Source organism: Ostrinia nubilalis, chromosome 8 (genome assembly GCF_963855985.1).
Source record: "Ostrinia nubilalis chromosome 8, ilOstNubi1.1, whole genome shotgun sequence".
Taxonomy (NCBI): Eukaryota; Metazoa; Arthropoda; class Insecta; order Lepidoptera; family Crambidae; genus Ostrinia; species Ostrinia nubilalis.
In genome coordinates, this window is record NC_087095.1 from 16199173 (window position 1) to 16219685 (window position 20513).

Sequence of the window (20513 nt, forward strand, 5' to 3'; positions counted from 1 at the left end):
ATAAATCTAATTTCTTTGGCCCTAATTTCCTTGTTTTCCGTGGCATAAAATGGCCTAGGAAATTATAAAAGACCATTTTTAATTCGGCATAAAGTCAAATTTTGAGTATTTCTTTATTGGAATAAGTTTGAAATTTACATTTTAAGAAATGGGTATCAGAATAGATATAGAACAACTTGTTTTTAACTCTTAACTCAATCTACTGAATTTATCTTTCTTAGTTGTGTAAAAAGGTCGTAATGATACAATATTCATTGGTATGTTTGCTTGCGAAGGTACACAAAAATGGGTCGAACAAAAAAAAAGCAAACCACAGAAGAAAACTTAGAGAAAAAAATATTTATAATAATTTCCTTGGCTACCAAAAATTCATGACCTTATAACTTTGTTTCTAAAACTAATTATGACACCCCTTTTAGATATATTAGCTTAGTTTTTGCTACTTAATACAATGGGAAACTAAAAATAGTTAAAAACAAAAATATATTTCATACCAAGGAAATTAGGCAAAATTGACCATTTTTGGCGAAATACCCACGTGCTTTTTAACACTAAGAGCTTAAAAAAAATTTTACTCGCGATAGTCATGGAATATGCACGAGTGCCAAATAATTTGTTCAAAGTGGATGTGGAATCGATCTTTTATTTTGGACTTTAAGCAATAAATTATTAAATAATAAATTTTAACGTTTTTTAATTTAACGTTGTTGTGAATAGGATTTTAATGTTTCCGAAAAGCAGTTCCAATTTTTAGGCTGGCATCCCTAGATTATAACCAGAAAAAAAACCATTAACTTTTGGCGGGAAATTTTAAACTTTGTTCGCGTACTTTTCTCGCAGTACCTACGTCATTTTGTCTCGAAATAGGAAGCTTTCGTTTTGTACTACATTATCTACTTACTTTATTAACTTCATATAAACTTTATATGAAGTTAATAAAGTAGTTACAATATATTAATTAAATTAAGGAAGAAACAAAATTATCTTTGTACGAAAGGAATAACAAAAAACAATTTATTAGTACAACATCGTTTATTTGTGTCATTCAACAAAATTACATAATAAACAGCATGTTTATAAAAAATATCTACCTGCAAACTGAATTGAAGGAGGACATGATTTGATTTATCAGTTTACACTAAATATTCCATAACAAAGCATATTGTGAGGTGATTTGAAATTAAACAATCAGGTAAGTAGATTTTATCAACTTGACTTTTTATAACATTTATTTTTAGCTATCATTAAGTTTAAAATGGTAACTAACACACTTTAACGATTCATCATCATCATCATCAACAGCCCTTTACAGTCCACTGCTGGACTATGAGCCTCCTCCACTATAGTGGAGGGTTTTGCCATAATCTCCACGCTTGGCAGGCGGGTTGGAGATCGCAGTTTAAAAGATTGATGTTTTTCAGAGAGCGCTGCTGCCCATTCTCTGTTTGATGTGTAGTCCCTAAGTCGCCTCTTACGACACCCGCGGGAAGAGTAGGGGTTGGTGACAAATGTATTCTACTCTGCCGTCACCACACGGCTAACGATTAACGATTATATTACTATAAAGTATACATTTATTTGAATAAATGAAATAACATCAATCACAGAAATTGTCCTTAACCAATAGAAATATTTATTACAATAAATAGCAAGATGTTTTGAGCGAATTATAATAAAAAATTAAATGGCGTGCGCCGATGACCATCATAAATAAAACAACATTTATTAATTTACACATCAATTATTATAAGACACCAATTTCATTGATGCGACCATTGAAATACAGTCGTACAAAACATTTATTAACTCTAAAATAGCCTAGTTACGATACTAAGTAGTCGTTCCTCGGTAGAAAATCAACCACGCCATACATGTGGTTTGTTGATATACACTTAACCTACTGTAATATAATATTTGGAATGAACTTCTGATCTTCGTTCGTGTGAATTTCAATATTTTCTGAATCTTTCTCCCGCGTCTTGGGATCAATGGCTATAAAATCTAAACTATTCAGAAGCACTCTTAATTTTTTATCAGTAGCCTAGATATTAATTTTCATTTCTTTACGAATTATGGATTCCTTATCACACTTTATTTGCCCCTTTCAAATTTCACCCTACTAAATTTTTTGCGACAATGTTTGTCCTTCTTTAGTCCAATCCAACCTTTCTTACACCAAAATTCATCAAAATTTTAGGCTAATCTAACATACAGATAGACAGATTTCCTTTCTCAGATATAATTTAAGAGTTACTTATACGTAATATTTATAGTAGTACAGCGGTTCCCAAACTAAATTACCGTCTCACAAAAAATAGTATGAAAATGTTAGAAAATACAATAGATCAACCTATTACCGTATCCAAAAGTTTTGTATGTATAGGGGGACACAATCTTAAAATTTCTATTTAAATTTCCATTCCAAAGAGTATTTTTATCTGATCAAATTAGTTAAGTATGGCTGATATAATAATGTACATTTCGGACCAAAAATATGTTTCTTTCTACGTCTACACTGGCTATGCAGCAGTAAGATTATAATAAAAAAGATGCCTGTGATCGATAAAAGATCAGTCAACGATTTATTTTTAACCTAGTCTTAGTCACCACAGTAGAGTTAAATGCAAGATATTTTTATTACACCAAGTACATAGAAGAGTTTGAAAGCCTCTGACCTAATAGTAACCTACGTTTGGCCGTTAGCACGTCCCAATATTTATACTAGGTCACGAGGAATGGTGAGAAGATTGTCATCATATTGTGGTTGCCGACGTCATAGGTTAGTCCATCGCGGCGACCTTCGCAGTGGGATGGATTACTGTGGCGGGCACCAGCCGCCGAAACCAATTTCAAGTTGTTTGGCCACGGCTAAGCACAGTCTGTCTTGATTTGGAGCGGCTATGACCTGGAAGAATCAAATAGATTATTTAATAACCACCGTGTAAAAAGTTCAGTCCTGCTCAGACTAAAAGAACTGGAGACGAGGATTTTTAATCGACTTTATCGAAGACGCGAGTCTTTTAGACTTCATTTCGAGACTTGAGTCTATTTTTAAGACGGACTCGTTAGTCACTCATTGGTACGCTGAAAATATGAGTTCTAAGATTTTTTCACATTTTACGTGAGTGAAATGAATGGATGTTTATGAGAAATAGTGCTTCAGAAACGTGGTGACTGGTGTAGTCAGTTACTAAATTCGTACAAAACAGTCAATCCTGATCACTGACACACAAATGCCATCCAGTGTCATCCAAAATTGATTTCGTTTGACAGCTCGTGGTTGTTGCTCTATTCCAAAGGAATATTAACTTTATGGTTCAGCTAGGGCAGTGGTTCTTAACCTTTAAGTCACGAGGGACCGTTTTACTAAATTTCTGTCTTGTCAGGGACCACTTTTTTTTTTCAAAATCCGATCCGAAAGGGGAGGTCGATTTCTCGCCCACTGTGCGCCGTTTGCATTGTGTTGACTCGACTCATCACGTCACGTCACTTGTTTATTATCAGGGTATTGATATTGTTTATTGAGTGGCGACCACGAGGAAGACGTAGCGTGGGACTGGGCAGGCCTCCCACAGGTGGATCGACAATTTGGTTTTGTCGGCCGTTTGGTGTAGTGGTTCAGAACGGACTACTATGCCGAGAGGTCGATTCCCGGCCGGGCAGAAATTAAAATTATGAATTTTAATTTCTGTGACGGGTCTGGGTGTTTTCTATCTATAATATGTATGTATTTACAAAAAAAAAAGTATTTAAGTATGTTTATATCCGTTGTCTAGTACCCATACCACAAGCTTTGCTTAGTTTGGGGCTAGCGGCGAAGTGTAAAATGTCCAAGGATATTTATTTATTTATAATCTGGTGAGTGTCGCGGGAGGTGCCTGGATGCGAGCGGCGCAGGCCCGGTCTTTGTGGAAATCCTTGGGGGAGGCCTTTGTCCAGCAGTGGTCGTCTTTCGGCTGAAACGAACGAACGAAAGATATACAAACCTGTATAGCGACGGGCAGGTGGCCGTCTGTGCCGACGGGCACGGCGGTGGCGGGGCAGCCGAGCACGTTGAACAGCATGGAGTACAGCACGCCGGCCGCGCGCACGAACACGCGGCCGTGCGCGTGCGCCGCGCCCGGGAACACCGGGTAGAGCAGCACGCCTTTGTCGCCGAGCGTTTCCTGGGAACAAAATTGTCGTTCAATCACCAGCTAAAGTACGGTCGCCGAGCGCATAGAATTTCGTTCAATGACCCCAAGCTACCCGTCCTTATCGTTCACGCGTAATATACACACACGCATAACTATGTAATTATTTGTTAGATTGACAAATAAAAATATGTGTCCAATATTTTTTGATATTAAACATTACGGACTAAAAAAATTTTTTTAGGAAACTAGCCTATTGTCGTTCAATATTATCAGCTAAAGTAGAATTTCGTTCAATGACCCCAAGCTACCCGTCCTTATCGCTCGCGCGTAATTATATTGCTGTTGCACTCGCACAGTCGCGACAGCAATATAATGAGGGCTATCGTTTTAGCGCTCACCAGTTAGCGCCACTGTAGAGTAAGGTCCTGTCACTTGCTAGTAGCGAAGACAGTGGCGCCAACTTGTGAGCGCTAAAGTGGTAGGAGGACTATCGTATTTGCACTCATCAAGATGACGCCACTGTAGAGTAAAGTCCTGTCAATCGCCAGGGGTGCCAACTGTTAAGTATAAAAACGATAGCCCTCATTACGCGCAAGCGATAAGGATGGGTAGCTGTGTAAATGTGCGGTATACACATCGAGTGAAACATTATCATCCTGAAAATACATAGCCAATCTGTCTAGTCCTCCTCTGAGTGGTGGATTTATAAGTGATAAAATAATAATAATATAACTGAAGTCGAGTTTTGACACCTAGGTATACCCAAGGATAATGAGAAGACGCTAAAATATTGCCTTTTGTCGCCTAACGGCTGATTTTTCAATAGTCGGTTAACTTTTATCTGAAGACTCAGGCTAAGTTGCACCACCTAACTTTGACCGTAGCTTTAACGACAACCAGTGTATTTTGTATGGAGTTTGACAGATTTTTGACGTAGCGCTATGTCAGCCCTACTCACGGTAACTAACACCTTTCGCCGGCGAGTTTTATTGAGTAGTTACTGAGTACCAACTGTGAGGTATTGTTCTCATCCATACGACGTTCGAAGAAGCATTAGGTACTCACTATGAGTTGTTCCTTGAGCCTCGCCGCCTTCTCTTCATAATGCTCCCGCCTTGCCGCAGGGATGAAGAGATTATTCCGCGCTATGACGGTAAAGCCGAGTCCCTGCAGCGATCGCGCGGCACCGCCGAACATTGTCTTCACTAGTTCCACGAACAGGCTTTTGTTGAGCTGTGAATGTGAGGAAATATCGATAAATCAATACAGGTTTTATAATCACGTGACCAAAGGTCAGGGGACCTTAGAGTCAGGCTCAGTACCTCTAGCAAAAACAACTTTCGTCTTCGAATCGTTTGCGTATTCGACAATATTCGATACTCAAGCTCGAATTTAACGATAACGTGACAATTTTGATTGTCAAAATAAGTTTCGTGCAACCATTTCTCATACTAAGTTCACTTTACGACACGTTCACATGGGCGCTGTTTTAGTTTTCGTACTAAATCTTTTGGTGGCGATTCGAATACGCAAACGATTCGAAGTCGAAAGTTATTCGTGCTAGAGGTACAGGTCATAAGGAAAGGGCGACTTTTAAATACAGTTACTTTGGGTAATCTGAACTGAATGTCCGGCAGTCCGAGTAACTTTGAACAGTAAAAAATTAATGCATTATAGTGCCTATACTTTTTTAAAAATACTTGTATTTTTACTAATAGTGGCGAATTCGAATCGGCACTATTCGAGAATTTCAGCTCGTTTTCACTGTTTATGACCAAAAAAGTTAGTTTGAAAAGAGCCACGAGACTTCTAAGTAATATTTCTTGGGTTGGAAGATAAAATATATTTAAGCTAACTCACTTTAGGGTCGTTGGGATCCTGCAGCATGTTGGGAATGTCTTTCATCGAGAAGAACACTGAAACTGACATTTCTACAGAGTCTTCTAAGTCCTTAAATTTTTCCTGAAACAACAATAAATGGATGAAAATATTTCAGCGATTTATCGTTACATAAATATATTGACTTGGCCATCGCATGAAAACACGTGTAAATTAAATTATTTAGTGCGATGGCCAAGTCAATAATTTATGTAAAACGTTAAAGATTTCCTGGCCTGGACTTGGTATTACATGGATCTCACAACTTTTTACCGTAGAACAACTGAGTTGCGAGACTTGGTTTTTTTGACAAGTATTGTTTTTGATGGGTTATGTTATGTTAGTGAGAACACAAAATTATTACACTTATGCACGTTTTCACCATCAATCCCTAATTTTTAAGTGACTCCTATGCTTTCATAGGGGTCACTCAAAAATTAGGGATTGATGGTGAAAACAGGCATTAATAACTCTGTGGAAGATGGCTTCCACCTTCGGTCTAATCATCACTTACCATTAGGTGAGAGAGATACAGGCCAAGAGCATTCCTCGTTATGGATAAAAAAAAACAGACTACTGCTGGATATATCTTCTCTTAAGGAGCAGTAGAATAACAAGCAAAATAGAGTGAACAACGAATAAAGATTTTCCCATATTATTATCTATCACCATACCTTGCATATTTTGGATCCGCACTCCGTCCTTAAGTACTTGACAGCCCGTTTGATCTTGTCCTTGATGCACTTGTCCACGTTCAACAGAGCCAGGGATTTCGCCGCCTCGGTCATGTAGTATACCTGTAGAGCAAGAAAATAATGAACGTATTTGTTGACGATGGCCACCAGAAGTAGGTAGTTGATAGACCTACGTATTGTTAATTATGTAAATGTAGTTACTTATGAATCTAATTTGCCTTTAACCTGAAACTAACTATGTATCTATGTGTGTGTACCTATGTACCTATCAATGAATAGGTATATTTGCACCGTAATAATAATATATTTAACTATGTCAATTGTAAATTGAACATGTCGAACTTACACTGTGTGTATGTGATTTTGGATAATTAAAATATTAAGCGAATCTGGGTGCGCGCGTAGGTAATATTATTATCGCGCGCCTAGAACATTCCGAGCTAGCCGTTAGCAGTGCGGCCCGCTGATTGGCCGGAGGCCTCTCGCCTTTTATGGTTATCGAAGCTTCTAGCGGCTCACCGCGCCGCACACGCGGCCGAGAGCCGCCAGTCGTCGTCGAACTCTCACCCTCTGCGAACGTACTAGTGCGCACACCCGGACGCGCCTTCATTTTCAACGTACCTACCTGGACTTTCATTTCACGTATCATCATCGTTCACCCATCGACCTACATCGTCTACAAAGTGGTCCTACGAGCCGAATCATCGATTGTGAATTGTGAACACAGTGATCCGCCAACATGTCTTTGCTTCGCTCCCCCCGCGGCGCCGCTGTTAAAACACGCCGACAAATGATGGACGAAGACAAGACAAACAAAGTGAAAGTCGCTAGTGAAGTGTTGAAGAGTGAGGGCAGCCAGTCCACGCGCACATCGTCTGCAGCACGGCGACTCACAATTGAAGCTGCACGTAAGAGGGCGGAAATTGAGATCGAAGCGATCGAAGCCGCAGAAGCCGCTAGGAAAGCAGCCGCAGAAACCGCCGCGAAAGCCGCCGCGGAAGCCGCCGCGAAGAAGGCGGCGATCCGTAAGTCTCTGATTGACATTGAGCTGAACGCCGACCTTGCCGAGCTCGGCTCGGAGAGGTCTGTGATATCATCGTCGGAGAAAGTTGAGGCCTGGATTGACACATCCCACATTGCAACGACACATCGGGAGGAGAAAGTAAACACCGCGCCCCAGCAGCGTACTGAAATTCAAGAGCTGGCGGCTGCACTCACAGTTGCGATCTCCAACGCCGCTGCAATTAATCAAAACGACCAACTGTTGTCGAGATTGGCCACCTCCAAAGACTTGCCAATCTACTACGGTGACCCCCTCGACTGGTTACAGTTCCGGAATGCCTACTTCGAGTCCACCGAGATCTGTAAATACACCGACACCGAGAACATGTGGCGCCTTCGTAAATGCCTACGAGGCGAAGCTAAAGACGCAGTATCTTCGCTACTCATCGATTGCACGTCACCAAACGAAATAATCGATATGTTGGAGCTTCGGTTTGGCCGACCCGAAATTATAATGAACAAAATTGTGTCACAGTTAAAGAAAGTAAAACCACTACCTGAAAGTTACCACACCGAATTAGTGCAGTTCGCAATAACCATCAAAAACCACGTAGCAGCCGCCCGAGCGATAAAGCAACGCGAGTACCTACAGAGCCCCGAACTCGTAAACATCATCGTGTCAAAGTTACCTACACTACTCGTGACCAAGTGGGCTGACTACGCTTACGCCAACCGTGAGTTACACGAAAACCCCAAGTTAGAGTGCCTATCGGACTTTCTATACCTAGAAGCACAAAAAGTAGCCGCGGCCGGTGTTAGCTTCGTATACAACAACCAATCGGAGCCCAGACGTAAGCCAGAGTACATCAGAAGCTCACACAACAATGTACTTGTGTTTACGAACAACGAGCAGAACAACGAAAAGTGCAAGTTTTGTAAAACACAAACACACTCACTTGAACAATGCCTAAAGTTCAAGCGAGCCCTACGTAAAGATCGCTGGCGCTTCGCACGTACAGAGAAACTGTGTTTTCAATGCCTACTACCACGACACGCCGATACTACGTGCACAGCCCCCGAGTGTGACGTCGAAGGTTGCGGGCTCGGCCACCATCGCCTTCTACATTGGTCGAACCCGCGACCCCAGCTGCAGACGGCATCAGAACGCGACGAACAGCGTCTCAGTGATAGTGAATGTGAAAACGTAAACCACACTACCGCGCTTCAGTGCAACGAGCCCCAAGTACTACTGAAAATAGTGCCGGTAACAGTGTTCGGTCCGAAAGGCAGTATTCACACGCACGCCTTGCTAGACGACGGTTCGACCGTGTCGTTAATCGCGTCGCGACTCGCGGATGAGGTTGGACTGCACGGAGCGCCTCATACCATGCGCGCTCGTGGTGCATGGGACAATGAACTATCGTGTGAGACCGAGATAGTGAACTTTGAAATCGCAAATAGAGACAATAAGCGTTTTAGTTTAGAAGCCAGAAAGATTGCTAAACTCAATTTGCCATTGCAAAGTGTACATAATCTTGATTTTTGTAAATATAATTGTGTAAATATCGATTTGTGTAAGTGTAATGCCCAGCCTATGTTGTTAATCGGGCAAGATAATTGCGACCTAATCGCTCCTATTGAGTGCATAAGGGGAAAACCAGGTGAGCCATACATGACGAAAACGAGCCTAGGATGGTGCGTGCACGGGACAACGAAAAAGGTAAATAAGTCATCTGTTTGCTTTACCACAAACTTGTGTTATGAATCCCGTGAACCAACTCAAAACGTCGCCGCTGCCTGTTGTAATAATACCGACGCGCTGGCCGGTAGCGCGGTCCCGCTCGCACTCGTTGCGTGCGAACAGGCCCCACTTGGGCCCCGCGCGCATAGCGACGCGCTGGCCGATACCGCGGTCTCACTCGCACTCGGTGCGTGCGAGCCGCCCCCACTCGGGCCCCACGCTGCTGCCGACGCCGCTTGCATACCTACGGCGGCGCGCGCGCTCGTTCCTACTTGTGACGAGATTTTAGGCAATGTAGAGAATTCACCAACTAGTTTATTTACCAAATGTACGAATGGAAAGTTCGTTGCCGCGCGTACTAAATAAACCTTCTGTCGAATCCACTAAATTTTATGTTAATAATAAAAGTTTATTTTGTTTACAACACGATCAATATGAACATGATTTGCTACAGTTGCAAGAGTTAGTGCACAATTATTTGTCTTTGGAATCGATAGGAATAATTAGTAAACAGTGTAAACATAAGGATGATTTACTTGTAATTAACATTCTAGAAAGTTTAGGTAAACTGTTTGACGGTCTTTGTTAGACCGCAGGCTTGCCATTGACGCGTGACGTCATTGATTTGCCAGGCTCTTACCACAGATTAGAGAGTATGGCTCTTACCAAATGCTTGTTTTGAAATCCGTTTTGAATTTGAAAGTTGACTTAAATTGAAATTTGAAAGTTAATTGTCTGTAGTAAGTTGACGAGTAGTGATTATTTTGTAAAGGTTGATTTATTTCATTTAAATATTAATTGTTAAAATAATTTACCTGTGTGCTTTTGACAATGTTATTTTGTGTATGCGTTTTTACGACATTGCCCTATCCTAATACCCCCCTACTTATGGAAACTTGTTGGAACCGCGCAACGCTAGCCGTGCTTGAGCCAACTGGCACTAAGGTCTGGGACCAACAGCTATGGCTGTGATGAAGTGACCAGTGACGCGCATAGTATAATTTTGGTTATGAGTGTCGCAAAGCGACACTAGGGGGGAGGATGTTGACGATGGCCACCAGAAGTAGGTAGTTGATAGACCTACGTATTGTTAATTATGTAAATGTAGTTACTTATGAATCTAATTTGCCTTTAACCTGAAACTAACTATGTATCTATGTGTGTGTACCTATGTACCTATCAATGAATAGGTATATTTGCACCGTAATAATAATATATTTAACTATGTCAATTGTAAATTGAACATGTCGAACTTACACTGTGTGTATGTGATTTTGGATAATTAAAATATTAAGCGAATCTGGGTGCGCGCGTAGGTAATATTATTATCGCGCGCCTAGAACATTCCGAGCTAGCCGTTAGCAGTGCGGCCCGCTGATTGGCCGGAGGCCTCTCGCCTTTTATGGTTATCGAAGCTTCTAGCGGCTCACCGCGCCGCACACGCGGCCGAGAGCCGCCAGTCGTCGTCGAACTCTCACCCTCTGCGAACGTACTAGTGCGCACACCCGGACGCGCCTTCATTTTCAACGTACCTACCTGGACTTTCATTTCACGTATCATCATCGTTCACCCATCGACCTACATCGTCTACAGTATTCAAATTAACCTCAGAACGCCCAGGGTAAGAATACCGTATTTGTACATACCCCAGGTCCAGTCGAGGGAATGCTAGGCTAAATAAAAGCCAACTTCGCAAACAACGGTATATTGTTCCAAAGAGATTTCATACAAACAGATTTTACTATATAAAGGGCCCTCCGAATACTTCACTTGCGAGAGCTAAGTAAGCACAGCGCCATCTATTGGTAGTTTTACGAACTTTGTTCTTGTAAATACTTGTACAGTATTAAATTGAGAGCAATGGGCTGAGCGTGAGTTTACATTAAACGCGCGAGCGCGATTAAAAATTGTATGAAAATTTTAGTTTTTGAACGTTTCCCGCTAGGGGCGCTGTACATTCCGTCATACATTTAACGTCATTTTTTGACACACTCACTAGTGAGCGCGTTTGATTTAAACTCACACTAGGCCCTCAGGTGTTATCACTCAACGGTTGGTTGAACTTAGAAATTATTAATAGCGATCTCGTTCGAAACTTTATGATGTTTGTGTAGTATTCAGCCTAAATTCTTGTCGTGCATCGTATTGTTGCTATGTCATCATATCATTATGTGTGTTTGTCATATGGTAAATCTTATAGCGAGTCCTTACGATCGCTGACAAGCCCATGGCTGTTCGCGTACGCTCGTATAAGAAACGCTGTTAGAAAAGTCATTGTTTTTCGACCTCATGGTAAATGAATAAGGTGCAAAGTTTGGTGGCTTATTTAGGTACCCAGTACTTTGGCTATGGCAGAATAACAGGGTTTGTGGGTCTCCTGCAATCACTGAGTCATAGACCTTTTTGTCTCTTATGCTTTTTTGTATCTGTGATAAACTGTAAAAGAAACTTGTTTTGAGACAAATAAATACTTTCTATTCTATTCTACTCTTATAGGCTTTACCTGCAAGGTGCTAAGGTCGACAGGCTCGTCCAAGTTGAGCATATGCCGGTTGTCTCCCGCCATGATGTTCATAAGTAGAGGCAGGTCTTCCGCGCGCCGCGCCATGGGGCCCACCGTCAGGAAGTTTGGGAACTTCGGATCGCTGAGCGTTGGGATATGCCCATCGATCGGGATTATGCCTGTAAGGAGAAAGTTCTGTTGAACATTTGAGCAAATAGTAGTTTGAGCAGAGGATATTCAAGATTGATATCTCGGTTAAATTCAAATTCAAAACGTTTATTGCATGTTACAATTTATAGTGGTGTTACATAATTAACTTTTAAAAATAAAAAAAACCGACTTCAAATGCGTGAACACAAAATACCTATTCAACAAAAAAAAAATCGTTCAAATTGGTTCTTAATCGGCGGAGATACTGCGTATAAAAAAGTTCATCCCCAATTTTCCACCCTTGGGGGTGAAATATTTTCTTCAAATTCGCATGAAACCACCCTTCTAATAATACCTATTCAACAAAAAAATAATCGTTCAAATTGGTTTATAATCGGCGGAGATATTGCGTATAAAAAAGTTCATCCCCAATTTTACACCCTGGGGGGTTGTTTTTTTTATTATTAAATTTAAATGGGACCACCCTTGAGGTATTACCTATACGCCGAAAAAAGATTTGTTCAAATCGGTTCATAATTGGCGGAGTTATCGCGTAACAAACATAGAAAAAAAAAACATACGGGTCGAATTGAGAACCTCCTCCTTTTTTTGAAGTCGGTTGAAAATAGAGGTTCAATCAAACTCTGAACGCTATGCTAAATGTAGTCCCGTTTCAATGTACTTCGTTCGTTTCTACTAAAACATGTCTACAGCTGGACAAAGTCCTCGGTAACTTTGCTAGTTCATTAGTTCACCGAGTAGGAGGCCTGCCTACATAAATCTTCCGGTGCTTGGTCGCCACTCCTGAACTTTTCTGCCCCAAAAGTCAGTTCTACCAGTTCTTATTTTAGGGCACTTATACGGTCATTTACGAAGTATAATCAGCCGCTTTTGTGGATCATGAGAAAGCCTTCGATTCGATTGAGTCTTGGGCAGTGCTACAGTCTCTCCAAAGTTGCCAAATTGACTATCGATATATCGAAGTGTTCAAGACTTCGGTTTGTACAAAAGCGCCACAAAGTCGGTCCGCCTCCAGGATCGGGACTCGAAACCTATCCAGCTGCAGCGAGGGGTAAGACAGGGAGACGTCATATCTCCGAAACTGTTTACCACCGCCCTGGAAGATGTCTTCAAGCTTCTGGATTGGAGCAGATTCGGCATAAATATCAACAGCGAGTACATCACCCACCTTAGATTCGCACAGTTGACTTATTCCTTATTAATTCCTAGACTGCATCCCACCCAGGGTGAAAAAAAATCATGATTTTTTTTATTTTAATAAAAAAAATCAGATTTTTTTGAATAAATCGTTTTATTTAATTTATATTGATTTTTTGGATTTTGCAATCATTGCCTTAGTTTTTCATGCGGAAAACATGTTTATTTAGGTCCAATTGAGGTATAGTACTGGGAACAAGCCAAAAAAGTTAAATTATGTAAGATGGTATGTCATATTTTTACTGAAACAAGAAAAAACTCGTCAAAAACAGCTCGTCCTAAGTGGTGTCTGTTTCCATTACAAAAACACCAATATCTTTTTACAAGTATCAATTTTATTTTTTCGCAAAAAATCTATAGTAAAAATATTTTTTTCCAATTTTCCATACAGAACGTCTATTTTATACTTGAACACCTAATATTAACATTGTTTTGAACATTACAGTTGATTAATATGCACTCCCAGCGTTGCATTAATTCCATTTTAGTAAATTGATTTAAATAAGTGATTTTTATTAAAAAAATCATGCAATAAAAATCGTGATTTAAATCAACTTGATTTAAATCATGCAACCCTGATCCCACTTAACATCGGGTGCGATTGTGGGCAAATACCTGCCTGGTTATGCATAAAAAAAAGAAAAGTTATTACCAAAACACTTATAAAGTTATTTTCGCAGCACTTACCAGGCGTGGGCTTGTGTCCGAAGACGCCGCAGAAAGCGGCTGGTACGCGGATTGAGCCCGCGATGTCGGATGCCACTGATACCGCTGAAGCGCCGCACGCCAGCAGCGCACCCTGAAACACGTTGAGGAATTATAAGGGTTCACATAGGGAGGGATTGTCATTGAATACATCTACATATAGAAAGACTAAGGCCCAGAACAGACGGTGTAACGCAACTGCAACGAAACTGCAACTTTCTGATAATTCTGATGAATTCAATTCAATTTATTCATTCCAAAAACAAAACACATTGTATAGGAAAATTAGTTAGACATTAAAATTCACACAATCTGCAATTCAATTAAAATAAAATTAATCTAATTTAACCCTAAAATTTCATTTCACATACTAGAATTAATATAAGTGAATGAAACTGAAACTGAAAGTTTCAAACTGGTCGCGTCATATAGAATAGGTTTTATTGACACATTATAAAAAAGACTGAATACAGTAAAAAAAAATCTATCTGGTCTCTCAACGGACGCTATGCAGAAACTTAGATGCAACTCAAAAGTAACTAGCAGTTGCAGTTTCGTTGCAGTTGCGTTTCACCGTCTGTTCTGGGACATAGAGGAGGGATTGTCATTGAATACATCTACATATAGAAAGTTTGTCTGTCACAGAAAAACGTTATCGCGCGCGTCCCTGTTTTAAAAACCGGGATAAAAACTATACTATGTCCTTTCCCGGGACTCATGCAATATCTATGTCAAATTTCACTTTCATTTCTCCTTTACCTCAGGTACTGATTAAGGCGCTAGATCTGTGACATTGCTGTACATTGGCATTACTTCACTTTTTATGAGCTTTTGATAGCTCACAACGCACACGACTCTATAGATTCTGTATTATTATCAACTTCAGAGGGCTGAGTGTGAGTTTTCATCAAACGCGCACTAGTAGTGAGCGCGTCAAAAAATTTCATTTAATGTATGGCTGATTGTACAGCGCCCCTAGCGGAAAACGTTCAAAAACTAACATTTTCATACATTTTTTAAACGCACTCACTAGTGAGCGCGTTTGATGTAAACTCACACTCAGTCCACAGATCATCAAGACTGCAGAAGCTCGAACTTGTCTGAGTTACCAGAGGTAATTTATGTATAGACGATTTGGCTTACGCAGTGAGGCCTGATGATGTTTGCATAATTATTTAAAATAATTGTTACATCATATTTGTCCACAGTCTGGTACTCCAGGGCTTATTTATACATGTAAAAATCGTTGAACCTTGTACTCAGGCACACGTTATGCAACAAAGCTAACAAACGGGCAGTTAGCACGAGAGCGCGGAGTGCCCGTGGCAAACAGCGATGTGTGATTGTAATCTGCCAAGTCTGTTCCATAAGTTTGAACAATTACTTATGATATAACTGCGAAATATTCAAGTACTGTGTGATTCTGATTCTATAGATATTCTATAACAATCGGTTTTGATAAAATCAGAACTACCTTCGTAGCTGTACTATCATAAATTATTACTGTAATCAATCGTGTTGTTATTTATGTCCACAAGCACGAACTATTATTAAGTTACTTGGAAAGACTTAAATTGTATTTCGAGGAATCCATGTAAGAACATCAACATCCTAATAATAGATTTGTTTGTCGTAAACAGAAAAGTTCTTACGAAAAAGAAATGGCCGTTTCAAAAACAAAACGTGTTTAAAAAAGGTTGGTCCCTCAATTCAAAATGGCTAAATATAAAAAGGGAGCTAAATGAAAACGAATGTTTTTCCTTATTAAAGCGAAAATGAACGGGACTATTCCCACCTCTCGTTCCCACCGCTGCAACTCCTGTGTAGCCAGGATCTACACCTTGATTGACAATAAAAACCCAACCAGTGAAAGTCAAGTTCGTCCCCAGGGACAGTTAAACCGTCACTGGACCCGCAACGAAATTAATAAGAACATAGGAGGAGTTCGAAGTTGGGAGGGAAAATAAAGTGTAAACTATTTGTTTTTCCTTGTTTATAACCAAATCATAGCGCAATTCTATCATTTTGACTATCCCCTTTAGAAGGTTGGTGGTCTCCCAGCCCAGACATAGCTTCGGAGTGTTGGACACCAACAGTGGAATGCCGCCTGCCTTGATATATGTCACCTGTTCTCACTATTCTGACTGCACTGCCGTCTAATACAGCTCAGTTCTCCTCACTAGTCCGACTGTGCCGCCATCTAATATTCTCACCGCCGCGCGCCACCATCTAATATTCTCACATCCCACCACTAGTCTGACTGAGCCGCTATATGACAATACTATCACAATGACTAACCTCTCCGCCCGAAGAGCCGCCGGGCGTCCTGCTCAAGCAGTACGGGTTGTTGGTGGTCCCCTTCAGAAGGTTGTTGGTCTCCCAGCCCAGGCATAACTCCGGCGTGTTGGACACCAAGAGCGGAATGCCGCCTGCCTTGATATATGTCACCTGTTCTCACTATTCTGAGTGCACTGCCGTCTAATACAGCTCACTTCTCCTCACTAGTCCGACTGTGCCACCATCTAAAATTCTGACATCTCCCCACTTATCTGACAGCACCGCCGTATGATAACACTATCGTCTCGACTCACCTCTCCGCCCGAAGAGCCACCAGGCGTCCTGCTCAAGCAGTAAGGGTTGTTGGTGGTCCCCTTCAGAAGGTTGTTGGTCTCCCAGCCCAGGCATAGTTCCGGCGTGTTGGACACCAAGAGCGGAATTCCACCAGCCTCTTTAACCAAACGGACTGCGCCGCCATCTTCTGTCGCCTTGCGGCCGGCGTATTCTAGGCAGCCTACTGCGTTGGAAAGACCTGGAAGAGAATTTGGATTACATTCAGTTACATCATCTAACTGTATTATACAGGGTGGAATTTTGTAATGCCACCTGGAGGAAAAGTACTCTTAATACTGTACCTACATAGAAAATTTTACTGAAAGAAAAAAAAATCCTTTATTTTTGAAAAGAAAGAGAATTGCATCGATTGCAATTCTATTTATTTTCAAAAATGCGTTGTTGCTCTAAATAGCTCCCTTATAAAATTTTGAACAAAAGTTTGTTTGCTCTTGGGTAAGTCTTTGCATAAATGCCTGCAATCATACAGACTAGCTCTTAGTCTATGAAGTACTAAATTGACGAAAATGGCCGAGAAAATACCTAATATTTTATTTATTAAGCAGTAAATTTCGAAGTTTTTAGCAAAAAAATAAATTTTCAGCAAAAAAATTGATTCGAATGATGAAATAATTTTTAAAATCGCTCCAGTAGTTTAGGAGCCTAATCCCGTAAAACAATCAAATCTATCCTCTTTATTATACTAACGTACGGCAATGAATGTGAACCTTTTAAAGCTAAAGGTGTTTAGGTGGGTAGTAGGCAGGGTGGTCTAGGACTGTTTTATTTTAGGCTAAATATAAATTAATTAGTGAGCCGTCGCTATTTTTCGCCGGTGCGTGTTATGAACGTAATGTTTATACAAGCGACGAGTGGCTATGTAAGTATAAAGGGTTTGTTTTGTCCAAAACTTCAATATGCGTCATAAGGAAAACTTGTTAAGTATGAAAACTTTTGTTTAGATTTACTTAAGCTGTATGAGGTACTTGGCACTTTTGTTCACCTATAAAAGTGATGATTTCTAACAGATTCATATATGATCATCATTGTGTTAAAACACTATCTATACTTATAATAAATCTGTAGAGAGGTCAATTCTGTACATGAAATATATTTTCAAAATAACTATCAGGGGGTGATTAGTGATCGATACTGATGCCAAAAATGCAATCAGTAAAATTTTTGTCTGTCTGTCTGTCTGTCTGTCCGTCTGTATGTTCCTTATAGAAACAAAAACTACTCGACGGATTTTAACGAAACTTGGTACAATTATTCTTCATACTCCTGGGCAGGTTATAGTATACTTAGGAATTCCCACGGGAACGGGAATTAGCGGGAAAATCCTTTTGTGTGAAAAATCTAGACCGCTTAAGTTAGACGCTTGAAATTTGGCATGCAGGTATCTTAGTAAACTTAAAGCTTAGGTACAACAGGATCTTGCAAAATTCCCACGGGAACGGGAGTTAGCGGGAAAAAACATTTGTATGAAAAAATCTAAAACGCTTAAGTAAGACGCTTGAAATTTGGCATGCAGGTATCTTAGTAAACTTAAAGCTTAGTTACAACAGGATATTGCAAAATTCCCACGGGAACGGGAGTTAGCGTGAAAAAACATTTGTATGAAAACATCTAAACCGCGTAAGATAGATGAAGGGGGTAAAACGGGATCCACGCGTACGAAGTCGCAGGCGGCCGCTAGTCTTAAATAAGAATAAGAGCGTTATACATGGTGTTTGTTTCAATAAGTCTATTAATATAGTAAAAAAACATCACAAGTTAAGTCGTTGACTGCCAAGACACAATAGAAATATTGCTCGAGGCATACCGCTGAGCGCGTGGCGCCCAACGTGTTAAACTTAAAACATACCATAAAATGTTCACTGTTTTTGCTCGAAAAGGCAGTTAAGGCACAGAATAAATACTGTTAAGGTAAATACCCTACCTACCGTACATAATGTTTTAGGTATTGCAAACCAAATAAGCAAACAAGCTTTGCCCAGGTAAACGCCGGTAACATAACTGCATTTGGCAGGCGACGTTATTGGTTTATCAGGGTACGGATTACTGCCATCGGCTATTACCAGGTATGTCAAGTCTAGCACAAAATCCGCACTAATTTGATCCTCTGAAAATTCAAACACGTGTCAAGCCTGGCATTCAATTTCATTAACTTTCCCGCGTAATTCGAATGCAAAATATCTGTGTGCTTACCATGAGTTTACGTTAGGTGTGCTCGCTAGCGACTACGTAAAAAAATTACAATGAATAACAAATTGTACAGCGCCCTTAGCGGCTACTTTCAAGAACTAAAATCTTCATAGATTTTTTTGCCGCAGTCGCTAGCAAGCACACGATAAGGCCCAGAACAGACGGTGAAACGCAACTGCAACGAAACTGCAACTTTCTGATGATTCTGATGAATGAAACTGAAACTGAAAGTTTCAAACTGGTCGCGTCATGTGTGGTCTCTCAACGGACGCTATGGCAGAAACTTAGATGCAACTCAAAAGTTGCAGTTTCGTTGCAGTTGCGTTTCACCGTCTGTTCTGGGCCTAAGTGTGAACATGTGAGTGTGTGTAAACTCATGGTAAGCACACTGTTCGTATTATGATTTCTATACTGACAGGTCTTCTGACTCGTAATAAATAACGGAAACAAAGCAATTGGTACTTTTCAAGTGTATTTTACATTGTGAGACAGTGTCGTTTTATTATTGCAACATAGTGTTAATCTTAAAATGACAAAAATAACAGGCTATAAAAATTTATCTTCGATCCGAAGGGGAATAAAACTATTATTAGCTATTTCTAATCTAATTAATCTAATATTAGCTTACTGATTCATCAAAGGAGACGCACTAAGTCACGGACGATGATAAAACTAGTAATTATAATAACTTGTGTTGCGAACACAAGTGTATACGTTGGTAAAACGGCTCAGTCACAAGAACAACATTAAACTACACTAACATACAAACGTCTCAGTAGCTCAGCGGTCATAGAAGTAGCTTGACTCTAAAAGGATCATGAGATCGCATCGCTCAATCTACAGGGTATCCCAGAATGGGTGAATCAAACTGCCAGGGGAGGTAGCTCTACTAATGTACTATCCCTAAAAAATATGAAAAAAAAAATAAAGCGCATAAGGACACAAAAAAATTTTTTTTTTTAAGTGAAAATATATCAGCTTTGCCTAAGTATCTGGCTATAATTGCTGCGTTTGGAGTTTATTTGTACTTTTTTCTTACTAATATTAATTGTACATGATCGCTTCGTTTATCTGTAAACTAACTTTTGAAAATAATGACTAGATTTCGAGTTTAGAGCACTTTATTTTGAAAAAAATTCCGAACTCAATTTTTTTTTTCATATTTTTTAGGGATGGCACATTAGTACAGCTACCTCCCCTAGCAGTTTGATTCACCCATTCTGGGACACCCTGTATACTTTTTAAAACCGACATAACGAAAGCGCTTATTCGTGCAAATCCACTCACCAGCAAGCGAGCAGCTTTCCTTCACCGTGAAAGGAACTCCAAGCAAAGGCTTCGCTGCGACCAGCTCTTCCAAGGTGCCAGTCCTGATCGCCTCATTCAAGCACCGGTCCACCTCTTTCGCATCTTCCAAAGCTGCCCTGTAGCGTTCTTCCACCACAGCGTTTAGGAGCGGGTTCACTTCTTGGACTCGGTTTATGTAGGCGATGACCAGTTCTTCGCTGGTTATCTGAGAAAAGGAATTAATATTTTAATTTGATTGTTGGCAAGTAAATAATAAAACAAGGGACTATTTCCACCTCTCGTTCCCTGTTAACTCCTGTGTAGCTAGGAACTACACCTTGACCACCAATAAAAACCCCAATCAGGGAAGGCCATGTTTG

The 20513-nt window shown here is 40.3% G+C and overlaps 1 protein-coding gene across 1 annotated transcript in view; it reads right to left on the minus strand.

Annotated features, from left to right (window-relative positions):
* Positions 1 to 1013: 1013 nt before the first annotated feature.
* LOC135074041 (fatty-acid amide hydrolase 2-A) overlaps positions 1014 to 20513 on the minus strand; it is a 45233-nt gene continuing 25733 nt past the window's right edge. Inside the window, exons 3-11 of the mRNA XM_063968348.1 lie at positions 20134 to 20359; positions 16620 to 16837; positions 14011 to 14122; positions 11956 to 12134; positions 6689 to 6811; positions 5997 to 6098; positions 5202 to 5369; positions 3987 to 4166; positions 1014 to 2905 (exon numbers count right to left, since the gene is read on the minus strand). Of these exons, the coding sequence (XP_063824418.1) occupies positions 2816 to 2905; positions 3987 to 4166; positions 5202 to 5369; positions 5997 to 6098; positions 6689 to 6811; positions 11956 to 12134; positions 14011 to 14122; positions 16620 to 16837; positions 20134 to 20359 (1398 nt within the window). The 3' untranslated portion in view covers positions 1014 to 2815. The remainder of the gene's footprint in view (positions 2906 to 3986; positions 4167 to 5201; positions 5370 to 5996; positions 6099 to 6688; positions 6812 to 11955; positions 12135 to 14010; positions 14123 to 16619; positions 16838 to 20133; positions 20360 to 20513) is intronic.